At 43.9% G+C, this 12,867-nt stretch overlaps 1 protein-coding gene across 2 annotated transcripts in view; it reads left to right on the forward strand.

The window, feature by feature from the left end:
- The first annotated feature begins 921 nt into the window (after positions 1-921).
- LOC311144928 (ras GTPase-activating-like protein IQGAP2) overlaps positions 922-12,867 on the forward strand; it is a 77,908-nt gene continuing 65,962 nt past the window's right edge. Inside the window, exons 1-2 of one of the 2 annotated variants that reach the window (XM_084181109.1) lie at positions 922-1,026; positions 1,167-1,293. In XM_084181109.1, the coding sequence (XP_084037235.1) occupies positions 1,248-1,293 (46 nt within the window). In that variant the 5' untranslated portion in view covers positions 922-1,026; positions 1,167-1,247. Of the gene's footprint in view, positions 1,294-12,867 lie in introns of both variants that reach the window. The other variant, XM_084181108.1, reaches the window with a different exon arrangement.

Below are 12,867 nucleotides of genomic sequence, written 5' to 3' on the forward strand. Positions count from 1 at the left end.
AACCTGTGCCACCTGGCTGACTTTGCTGACCCAGGCCCGGACTGCTGCATTTGGGGCCCTGGAGCACCGACTTCCAGGGGGCCCCCAAGCCATGCATGCCCGTTTGGTAATCCGGCCTTGGGCTGATCTTAACCTTGATGTGTGAAGTGAAACCCTCTGACTTCTGCAAGCCTAATCATCAACTATCTTCACCACGCATTTTTTCATAAACCAATCAGATACACTTTTTTATACCCGTTTAAAGTAATGATTCCACTGACAAGTTAGCCACATCTTCACCCATTTCATTTGCTATCTTGAGGGTATTTTGTCACCCTTATTCTGACAGCAAGAGATGGACAGCTGTCATGATAAATTGGTCACCAGGTGGTGCTAGAAACAGCTAGATAATTAGAGCGTCAGATCAGGGGCATATTCATTACGCTGATTCTGTTGCAAAACGTTTCTTAAACGGAAGCAAACGGAACAAAATGGGGCGGGACTTACCTGAATTTGTCCAATTGAAACTCTCGTTTTAGTTGCAGAACGTTCCGTTTTGTAACTGTTTGGCTGATTACATTTGACATTTTAGTCATTTAGCAGACGCTCTTATCCAGAGCGACTTACAGTTAGTGAGTGCATACATATTTTTTTTTCATACTGGCCCCCCATGGGAATCGAACCCACAACCCTGGCGTTGCAAACTGCTCTACCTGCCGGCCATTCCCTCTCCTACCATGGACGACGCTGGGCCAATCGTGCGCCCCCATAGATGTATTCATTAGTCGGATTCTGTTGCAAAACGCTTGGTCTGTTGCAAAACGTTTTGCAATAGAAACCGTTTACTCTAGGAAGCAAACGGAGCGAAAAGGAGAGGGACCTACCTGCATTTGTCCAATAGAAACGTTTTCCGTTTGGAGTTAACGGTTTACGTTGCGCAACAGATCAAACGTTTTGCAACGGAATCCGAGTGATGAATTTACCCCAGTTCAGAGCGCACTGAGACAGAGGAAATGTCAAGCACTTTCTGACATGACTCCAGCAAAGGTGAACAACACGATGGGAGTTCTGCTGAGAAAGTGACAGCAGGCATTTCGACGAAAAATAACTTTAGAAAACTGTAGAAGTTCATCTTCTCTCGATAGTGTCACAACTAATAATCTTTTTTCTACTCGTCTTAAAACCAGAAGCGCGGCTTATGGTTTTCTGCTAGCTAGCGTTGGTTGGGCTACATTCATAAAGTTCATAACCGGAGGAACAGAGGCAGGATGTACTATGAAGAAAAAGCTAATTCACACAAACCACGTTATGGAAGTAAGTAAAAGTGACCTAATCCACCATTTGCAAATACATTCGCTAGACATCGTTTTTGTTGTAGCTTTCATGCTTCATGTTTCAAGTGGTTTTGTAAGCGCTGTTTTGGCAAGGCGCACCTTGTGGCCTTATAGCGGAATGTTCGACGATGAGCCACAGGTGTTTAGTGGAGCTACTCTACATGTGCTCCGTAGAACATTTAGCTTTTCACCTTAAATTAGATTCTTCAAGTCTAAACTTTCAAAAACTGTGATGTTGTCAAACATGGAATTGTAGGCGCATTGTTTGCTAGGGATGGGGAAAGGTTTGACACACTCTGACCCCAGAGGACTGGAGTTGCCCATCACTGACTAGTCTGTACTCACTCAGGAAATTGTCAGTGATCCTGACCCTTCATCAGATTAAGTTCTACTTACCATTTGCGGCCATAAAGTGAGGGAACAAATTTCACCAATTTCAAGGTGCCTGTGTGTGTCCTGCCCCTCATCCCCTCAGACAACTCAATTCTCAATCCAGTCCTTACAGCTGTGAAATAGATATCTTTACAGTAATAGGACTAGTCCAAGTGCACAATGGAGTCGACAGTTAAGGGCCTCTACAGACAGAAGGCATTTTCCCAGTGGTTAAATATTAACTTTTTTCTATTACTATTAAGAAATCCACACGTGACTTCTGCATGGGTATTCCAGGAATTTAACAAAATCAATAAATCTCTTGGGAAAAAGGTTTGAAACTACAATAACATGCTTACCTGTGTCACTTTAGGCCTGTGTGTTATTGACAAGATTTAACCTATGTTTAGACAGATCTGAGAGCAAATGACAAAGTGCAATGGTGAGAGATATTCAATTAGGCAACCAGGTCAATAGTCTTTTTTTCTACAAGACAAACCAGTAGAAGGATAGCCTAGCTGCATTATCAGCCATAGTGGAAATGTCTCAACTGGTTTGTTGGCCTGACATTGTTGTTTACCGGTTTAACATTAACTGACTAACTGCATAGGTCAAACAGTTTGAGCTTCTACTTCTAAAAATCCACCTTTCCAGAAATAAGTCTCTCACTGTTGCCGCTTGCTACAGACCCCCCTCAGCACCCAGATGTTCCCTGGACACCATATGTGAATTGATTGCCCCCCATTTATCCTCAGAGTTTGTACTGCTTGGTGACCTAAATTGGGATATGCTTAATACCCCGGCCATCCTACAATCCAAACTAGATGCCCTCAACCTCACGCAAATTATCAACGAACCTACCAGGTACAACCCTAAATCCGTAAACATGGGTACCCTCATAGATATCATCCTGACTAACATACCCTCTAAATACACCTCAGCTGTCTTCAACCAGGATCTCAGCGATCACTGCCTTATTGCCTGCGTCCGTAACGGGTCCGCGGTCAAACGACCACCCCTCATCACTGTCAAACGCTCCCTAAAACACTTTAGCGAGCAGGCCTTCCTAATTGACCTGGCCCAGGTATCCTGGATGGATATAGATCTCATTCCGTCAGTAGAGGATGCCTGGTTGTTCCTTAAAAGTAATTTCCTCTCAATCTTAAATAAACATGCCCCATTCAAAAAATACAGAACTAAGAACCGATATAGCCCCTGGTTCTCCTCAGACTTGACTGCCCTTGACCAGCACAAAAACATCCTGTGGCGTACTGCATTAGCATCAAATAGCCCCAGCGATATGCAACTTTTCAGGGAAGTTAGGAACCAATATACACAAGCAGTCAGGAAAGCAAAGGCAAACTTTTTCAAACAGAAATTTGTATCCTGTAGCACTAACTCCAAAAAGTTTTGGGACACTGTAAAGTCCATGGAGAATAAGAGCACTTCCTCCCAGTTGCCCACTGCACTGAGGCTAGGAAACACTATCACCACCGATAAATCTACAATAATCGAGAATTTCAACAAGCATTTTGCTACAGCTGGCCATGCTTTCCATCTGGCTACCACTACCCCGGCCACCAACTCTGCACCCTCCGCTGAAACTTGCCCATGCCCCCCCCGCTTCTCCTTCACACAAATTCAGACAGCTGACGTTTTGAAAGAGCTGCAAAATCTGGACCCCTACAAATCATCTGGGCTAGACAATCTGGACCCTTTCTTTCTAAAACTAGCCGCCGAAATTGTCGCAACCCCTATTACTAGTCTGTTCAACCTCTCTTTCATAACGTCTGAGATCCCCAGAGATTGGAAAGCTGCCGCGGTCATCCCCCTCTTCAAAGGGGGTGACACTCTAGATCCAAACCGCTATGCAATCCGGTTTCCGAGCTGGTCATGGGTGCACTTCAGCCACGCTCAAGGTCCTAAACGATATTATAACCGCGATTGATAATAGACAGTACTGTGCAGCCGTCTTCATCGACCTGGCCAAGGCTTTCGACTCTGTCAACCACCGCATTCTTATTGGCAGACTAAATAGCCTTGGTTTCTCAAATGACTGCCTCGCCTGGTTCACCAACTACTTCTCAGATAGAGTTCAGTGTGTCAAATCGGAGGGCCTGTTGTCTGGACCTATGGCAGTCTCTATGGGGGTGCCACAGGGTTCAATTCTTGGGCCGACACTTTTCTCCGTGTATATCAATGATGTCGCTCTTGCTGCTGGTGACTCTCAGATCCACCTCTACGCAGACGACACCATTTTGTATACATCTGGCCCTTCATTGGACACTGTGTTAACAAACCTCCAAACGAGCTTCAATGCCATACAACACTCCTTCAGTAGCCTCCAACTGCTCTTAAACACTAGTAAAACTAAATGCATGCTTTTCAATCGAACGCTGCTGGCACCCGCCCACCCGACTAGAATCACCACTCTTGACGGGTCTGACCTAGAGTATGTGGACAACTACAAATACCTAGGTGTCTGGTTAGACTGTAAACTCTCCTTCCAGACTCACATTAACAATCTCCAATCCAAAGTTAAATCTAGAATCGGCTTCCTATTTCGCAACAAAGCCTCCTTCACTCATGCTGCCAAACATGCCCTCGTAAAACTGACTATCCTACCGATCCTTGACTTCGGCGATGTCATTTACAAAATAGCCTCCAACACTCTACTCAGCAAATTGGATGTAGTCTACCACAGTGCCATCCGTTTTGTCTCCAAAGCCCCATACGCTACCCACCACTGTGACCTGTACGCTCTTGTTGGCTGGTCCTCACTACATGTTCGTCGTCAAACCCACTGGCTCCAGGCCATCTATAAATCACTGCTAGGCAAATCCCTGCCTTATCTTAGCTCATTGGTCACCATAGCAGCACCCACCCGTAGTCTGCGCTCCAGCAGGTATATCTCACTGGTCATTCCCAAAGCCAACACCTCCTTTGGCCGCCATTCCTTCCAGTTCTCTGCTGCCAATGACTGGAACGAATTGCAAAAATCTCTGAAGCTGGAGACTCTTAACTCCCTCACTAACTTTAAGCATCAGTTGTCAGAGCACCTTACCGATCACTGCACCTGTACACAGCCCATCTGAAATTAGCCCACCCAACTACCTCATCCCTATATTGTTATTTATTTTGCTCTTTTGCACCCCAGTATCTCTATTTGCACATAATCTCTTGCACATCTAGCATTCCAGTGTTAATACTATTGTAATTATTTTGCACTATAGCCTATTTATTGCCTTACCTCCATAACTTGCTACATTTGCACACACTGTATATATATTTTCTGTTGTATTTTTGACTTTATGTTTTTTACCCCATATGTAACTCTGTGTTGTTTTTATCGCACTGCTTTGCTTTATCTTGGCCAGGTCGTAGTTGTAAATGAGAACTTGTTCTCAACTGGCTTACCTGGTTAAATAAAGGTGAAATAAAAAAATATATAAAAAAAATAGGTCCAAACAGGAAAGATGGAAGGTTTGCCCTGTCTGCCTGCTAGTTTGTCTGTCATCCATTAATGCAAAATGAGGAGTTTATTATTAGAAGAGCAGAGGTGGTCCTTAGCTGACTAATGCATTTCCATCATTCCAGCACTAATTATCTGTAGGAGTGATCTTTATCGAGGAGTCTTATTTTGGATTCAAGACCCAAGTGAGCTCTGGGTGGAAACTGTCCACAAAAACAAGTTTAGCTGAGTTTAATCTGTCATAATTGGGGTTTTGAGCCCAATAGACGGGTTGGTTGTTTAGCATCAAAACCGACGCGTGGGCAATAATGGGGCAAAACAGACAGGGTTGGCCTATATTGTTATTGAAAACATAAATATATTTGCACAATTAGCACTTGTCTCAAATACATCGTTACAGGTGTTGGTTAGCTACCTAGTGAATTTTTTGCCATATTAGCATCGACACGAAATCAGTCAAAACACCTCAAAACAAAACATGGTATCAAGAACAAGATGAAACTAGCTGAAACGAGCCACTTACGATTCCCCACATGGCAGTTTCTTGTAATTGTTGCTAGCTATCTGGCCATCCAGAATCACAACACCAGGACTTCTGCCCCATTGAAGCGTGCGCATTGTTTTCGTGACGACGTCAGATAACCCATCTATAAAAAAGCACTGTCTCTGCATTTCTGTTTCGTCGATTTGCCTCAAGGCTTCCCCCTACCTAGAAGTTTGACATGTTTTTAATACATCGACTCTCATTTAAATATATGAGATTATAGGCCTAATGTTGACATGTTTTCATTGTATAAGTAGCCTACATAAGAGTCAATGTATTGGCTTAGGCTAGTCTACACAATCAATCTGATTAGTGATGCACAGCTCTGAGCTTGGAAGGTCACTGTAAGCTGGTTTAAGTTGTGGCCTTTTAATCAGAGACTGATTTAAGACCTGGGTAAGCAGGTGCATGGACTCTTTAGCCAATCAATAATTGTAATTGATCAATTAAGGGTCAGAGAGTAACTAACACTAGCAGTGCTGAATCCCAAACCGGTCCCTTCCCCTCGGCCCATCGTTCACACGTGCCTCTGCCATATGAACAAGTGTTCCAAAGCTGAGGGAGGAAAAATTATTGAAGGTGTAGTGGCTAATTAGACCTCCGATAGCCACTTCGACCAAGGCTGCAGGCTCCAGAGTGAAGTGCTATCCCTCCCAACACACACGGCGATATGTTTAGAGTTTGTGCAATTTCATACCAAAGAATGAGACACGTGCGTTTGTCTGATTTTGAGGCTTGACACACAAAACAAATTACATACCTCCCAAATTTAAATGTTTAACTGTTACTGAGGTTTATATCTTGTAAAATGACGTGGGGAATTTGTTCAATTTTATTTCAATTCTGGTTTTATTATTTAAATGTGCAACATTAATTGCATAATTCAAGCCACAAGTGTGTCCCGGAGTTGAAGGGTTCATTGGTCCCCTCGTCATTCCCCTCGAAGTCTCCCTCTGAGTTTCATCAGCAACATGTGACAACGGAGGGCCCTCCGAATGAGTTGGTAGGGGCGAGGGGCTGGTTTGCACTGTGGCCCTTTGACTGGACTTATACACCCCAGAGCAAAGTGGTACTGTCTCTCTAGGTTACATCTGGAACCCCTTCTGACATATTTGTAATACTATGCACATGGGCCCTCAGTATAGTATGGAGGAACTAAGGCCATATCTTTTCCCCCAATTCAAGGATTTGAAAGCCACATGCATTTAAGAGCCCCTCGTGTAACTTGACTTGTTGCTCCCACAGGATAGAAAAACATTACCTTAACAAAGGAATGAGTCATCAAGTCTATAAATCATGTCCAGTGATGTTCTGACAGATGAAGGCAGTGACAGATTAAATATAGCCCAGCATACTGAGCTCAGGCAGGCCTTCCAGGAAGTTTGAGTGTGGAGTGTATAATGGCTGTGCTGGGGATCCCACGCCTCTGAGGTGAGTGTTTACTCACACTCTGGTCCTCTCCAATAACACAGCTGGCTCAGCGGTCTTCAGACTGACGGATGCTCTGACCATAGTTCTCCCCCTCGGCTCACACAGCTCAGAGATAGACCCCTGCTGTGTGTGTGTGTACTTTCCTGTACCTAAACCCTCTCCTGTGCCCCCTTCACCCTCTCATATTGTGGTCTTTGGCATAAGAATTTCAGGGCCAACAGACCCTTTATAAATGTACCCTTAAACTAGAAGTTCCATGGCTTGTGCAATGAACTCTTGTTTTTAGCAGACCCTTGCATCACAATCTGCCCCTCAGTGAGACTTAAGGTCATTAATCGTTATTGTAAAAGAGAATGTTCACCTGGTTAAATAAAGGCTAAATAAAGACTGTGGTGAGGCGAGTCTTGCGTTGGTTGGGTAAGCTGGCTTTGTCTCCTGCCTCAGTGAGAGTGGGTCACAGGAGCTACAGGGCTAGATGTCAGTGAGAGTGGGTCACAGGAGCTACAGGGCTAGATGTCAGTGAGAGTGGGTCACAGGAGCTACAGGGCTAGATGTCAGTGAGAGTGGGTCACAGGAGCTACAGGGCTAGATGTCAGTGAGAGTGGGTCACAGGAGCTACAGGGCTAGATGTCAGTGAGAGTGGGTCACAGGAGCTACAGGGCTAGATGTCAGTGAGAGTGGGTCACAGGAGCTACAGGGCTAGATGTCAGTGAGAGTAGTTCCACAGTAGCAGGCTGATAAGGCCCAACAATGGTGCAGCAATTAATTATTTGCTGGGATTCGTTAGCGAGACTTCTAGGCCTAACTAACTTGTTCATCAGGGTGTAAATACTGCGTAGTGGGTTGGATTGTGCTGCTCTTTCAAGAGCACGGGCAAGTATGAAAGTGTGTCAGCAGCACGTTCAGTTATTCTGAATGAATAGGGTTTGGAGAGATGCAGCCTACTCCGTCAAATTAGGCTTGCCTCCAAGCCTGCAAGGGCCTCATAGGCTTCTCCACTCTGGGTCTTGAGGGCAACAAGGGTATTTTTCGTCAGTCACCCCAGTAACTTAGTGGTCTAATCAGTCTGCAGACTTAACTAGCTAAGCCCTTCCCAGTACTCCCAGTAATAATGGTCCATCAATTACATACTCACCCACTACATGCATAGCAGGGTTTCTGAAAGTGTGGCGCCGGACATTTGACTGGCAGCATTTTAATTTACCGGACATTTGAGAAATGTACAGGACCCATCTGCATTGGGTGCGTAACCTGATTAGGGTGTCCAGTCACGGTGCTCAGAATGACAGAAATCACATTTAGATTATGGTCATTCATATTAACAGAACATGTAAGCCGAGGATGCAATGATGTGCGGTCTTTCTTACCGAATTCTGATGTGCACTTTTAAGATGTTAGAATAACTGTCCACATTTACTTTTCCTCAGCCAACAAGATGAGTAACAAACAGAAAATTCACTAGCATATGTCAATCTACTATCCCCCACCCAAAAGTAGGAACGTTTACCTATTCTATTGGTCAGCTTATCGAGAAAGAAATATCTTGTTCCAAACAGACTCTGGGACAGTTGTGGGACGATACATCCCAAATTCATACAACCAGTAGGCTTAAACAACTTTAAAAAACAATGAGTCTAATACAACAGATCAGAACATTTAGTTGCGCTTATAAATGTGAATAAATAATAGTTTATCAACATTATAGGCAACATTTTCTGATCTGTTGTATCAGACTAATTTAAAAAAAAAGTTGTTTAAGCCTACTGGTAGGCTACACGCAAATATTCATTCCATAATGCAATTAGTGGGAAAACACCTGTTGTCAAAAGGGCACCACACATGCGAGCGGTTTCGTGTGACAGAGATGAAAATATTCTTTAGACATTTAGAAAGAGGGGAGATTTAATATGCAACAACTAGCATGGGTTGCTAATATGACTAGGATTGGGCCTTTGGCTACTGGACAATGAAAGTAAGTTGATATAAAATAATTGCCTGATTTTGGCTAGGCTACATTTACATTTACATTTTTAGTTGATAAGTTGCATAATGAATATACTGTACACGCACCAATTTAATTCCACAAAATTATGCAAATTAACGTATAGACCGATAAGTATGACCAGTCAAATGTATTTATACTGAACAAATATATAAACGCAACATGCAACAATTTCAAAGATTTTACTGAGTTACAGTTCTTATAAGGAAATCAGTCAATTGAAATAAATAAATTAGGCCCTAATCTATGGATTTCACATGACAGGGAAGGGGTGCAGCCATGGGTGGGCCTGAGAGGGCATAGGCCCACCCACTTGGGAGCCAGGCCCACCCATTGGGGAGCCAGGCCCAGCCAATCAGAATGAGCTTTTCCCCACAAAAGGGATTTATTACAGACAGAAATACTCCTCAGTTTCATCAGCTGTCCGGGTGGCTGGTCTCAGACGATCCCGTAGGTGACGAATCCGGAAGTGGAGGTCCTGGGCTGGCCCCTCAACACTTGAGACATCTGTGGCATTGTGTTGTGTGACAAAACTGCACATTTTAGAGTGGCCTTTTATTGTCTCCAGCACAAGGTGCACCTGTTTAATGATCATGCTGTTTAATCCGCTTCTTGATATGCCACACCTGTCAGGTGGATGGATTATCTTGGCAAAGGAGAAATGCTCACTAAACAAATTTGTGAAAAGCTTTTTGTTTGTATTGGACATTTCTGGGATCTTTTATTTCAACTCATGGAACATGGGGCCAACACTTTACATGTTGCGTTTTATATTTTTTGTTCAGTATACATCGACTGGTATTTCCATCACTGAATGAGCTAAAAAGCATTATTTTGCAATGGGATTTTTTCTTCTCCCGGACAATTGGCTGGCACCAATTTTATTTATCGGCTTTCTCCCCCCAAAAACTCAAAGCCTGCTATTACTGGCTAACGGAAACCCTGAGTCACAGCACGGACAAGGACTCAACAAATGTAGACTCACAAAACGCATGCATGCTCACCTTGCACCCACACAAGCTCGCACGCACCACACACACACTCCATGTACTGGAAACCCTCAGTCACTTCCACTTGAGCCAACCAGTAGTCCACTATATGAGACCCGAGGTCAGGTCTGGACACGGCTCAAATCAGCCAGAAATGAAGGAATTGGATTGGATTAAGCAAAGTTTTTGATCATCAAGGGGAAGGGATCTCATTAGTGGGCAGGTAAAGGTCAACTCTCAGCTGAATCTCACTTGCTCCTCTGACTCCCTCCAACTCCCTGTTTAGGTGGCTCTCAGGCTGCCTGCTAAGTCATCTGTTCAAATGCAGCTCTATGAGGCTGCGTTTAGACAGACAGCCCAATTCTGATGTTTTTTTTCACTAATTGGTCTTTTGACCAATCAGATCAGCTCTGATTTTCTGATGTGAAAAGATCTGATGTAATTAGTCAAAATACCAATTAGTAGAAAAAATATCAGAATTGGTCTATTTGTCTAAACGCAGCCTCTGAGAGTCAAGTGCTGCAGAGTGCACACCTCTCTTTGGAATATCAGTGTATTATTTTGGTTTATTCGGATCCGCATTAGCTTTTGCTGGCAGCAGTTATTCTTCCTGGGGTCCACACAAAAACATAAAACACGACGAGTAACAAAACGCTCATAGACAAGAACAGTTACACAAATTTAAAATACAACGATATACAAACAATACAACTAAATAATGTGTGTTTGTGTGTCTTAGATGTATTTAAGACCAGTCTATTATTAATCACCAATTCTGATACTGACTGTAACTTCTTATTTAGAATTTCAGTGAGCTCACTGGCTTTGGGTGCTGATAGAATTTCAGTGAGCTCACTGGCTTTGGGTGCTGATATGTAGAGTGTGGAATCATTCGCATACATAGTCATTCTAGCTTTGTGTAAGACCAGTGGCAAATCATTTGTAAAGATAGAGAAGATTAATGGCCCAAGGCAACTGCCCTGAGGGACACCGCACTGTACATATCTGATGTTAGAGAAGCTTCCATTGAATAACTCTCTCTGGGTTATCCTCCAACCATGTGATGTAGGTGATGTAAAGCCATAGCAAGTTCGTTTTTTCAATAACATCAAAGGCTGCACTGAAATCTAACAATACAGCTCCAACTACTATCTTATTATCCATTTATTTTAACCAATCATCAGGCATCTGAGTCAGTGCAGTACAAGTTGAGTGCTCTTATCTGTATGCATGCTGAAAGTCCGTAGTTAACTTGTTCTCTGAAAAATAACGTATTTGGTCAAACACAATTCTATCCATCAGTTTACTAAGAACAGGCAGCAAACTGATTGGGCGGCTGTTAGAGCCAGTAAAGGGAGCTTTACTATTTCTAGGCAGTGGAATTACTTTAGCTTCCTTCCACACCTGTGGATACACTCCTTTAGGCTTTGGTTAAAGGTATCACTCCTACTCCCCAGGAGTTATCATTTGTTGACTTCTGTAACCGTAAAAGCCTTGGTTCTCTGCACGTTAACATCAGAAGCCTCCTTCCTAAGTTTGAGTTATTCACTGCGTTAGCAAACTCCGCCAACCCTGATGTTCTAGCAGTGTCTGAATCCTGGCTTAGGAAGGCCACCAGAAATGTCCATCCCCAACTACAACATTTTCCGTCTAGATAGAACTGCTAAAGGGGGTGGAGTTAGCCTGCAGAGCTCTATCATACTATCCAGGTCTGTGCCCAAACAGTTTGAGCTCCTACTTCTAAAAATCCACCTTTCCAGAAATAAGTATCTCACTGTTGCCGCTTGTTACAGACCCCCCTCAGCCCCCAGCTGTGCCCTGGACACCATATGTGAATTGATTGCCCCCCATCTATCCTCAGAGTTCGTACTGCTTGGTGACCTAAACTGGGATATGCTTAACACCCCGGCCATCCTACAATCCAAACTAGATGCCCTCAATCTCTCACAAATTATCAAGGATCCTACCAGGTACAACCCTAAATCCGTAAACATGGGCACCCTCATAGATATCATCCTGACTAACTTACCCTCTAAATACACCTCCGCTGTCTTCAACCAGGATCTCAGCGATCACTGCCTTATTGCCTGCGTCCGTAATGGGTCCGCGGTCAAATGAACACCCTCATCACTGTCAAGCGCTCCCTAAAACACTTTAGCGAGCAGGCCTTCCTAATTGACCTGGCCCAGGTATCCTGGATGGATATCGATCTCATTCCATCAGTAGAGGATGCCTGGTTGTTCTTTAAAAGTGCTTTCCTCTCCATCTTAAATAAGCATGCCCCATTCAAAAAAATCAGAACAAAGAACAGATATAGCCCCTGGTTCACCCCAGACTTGACTGCCCTTGACCAGCACAAAAACATCCTGTGGCGTACTGCATTAGCATCGAACAGCCCCCGCGATATGCAACTTTTCAGAGAAGTCAGGAACCAATATACACAATCAGTTAGGAAAGCAAAAGCTAGCTTTTTCAAACAGAAATTTGCATCCTGTAGCACTAACTCCAAAAGGTTTTGGGACACTGTAAAGTCCATGGAGAATAAGAGCACCTCCTCCCAGCTGCCCACTGCACAGAGGCTAGGAAACACTATCACCACCGATAAATCTACAATAATCGAGAATTTCAACAAGCATTTTGCTACGGCTGGCCGTGCTTTCCACCTGGCTACCACTACCCCAGCCACCAGCTCTGCACCCTCCGCTGCAACTTGCCCATGCCCCCCCCGCTTCTCCTTCACACAA

This window comes from Coregonus lavaretus, assembly GCF_964263955.1.
Source record: "Coregonus lavaretus genome assembly, chromosome: 17".
NCBI lineage: Eukaryota > Metazoa > Chordata > Actinopteri > Salmoniformes > Salmonidae > Coregonus > Coregonus lavaretus.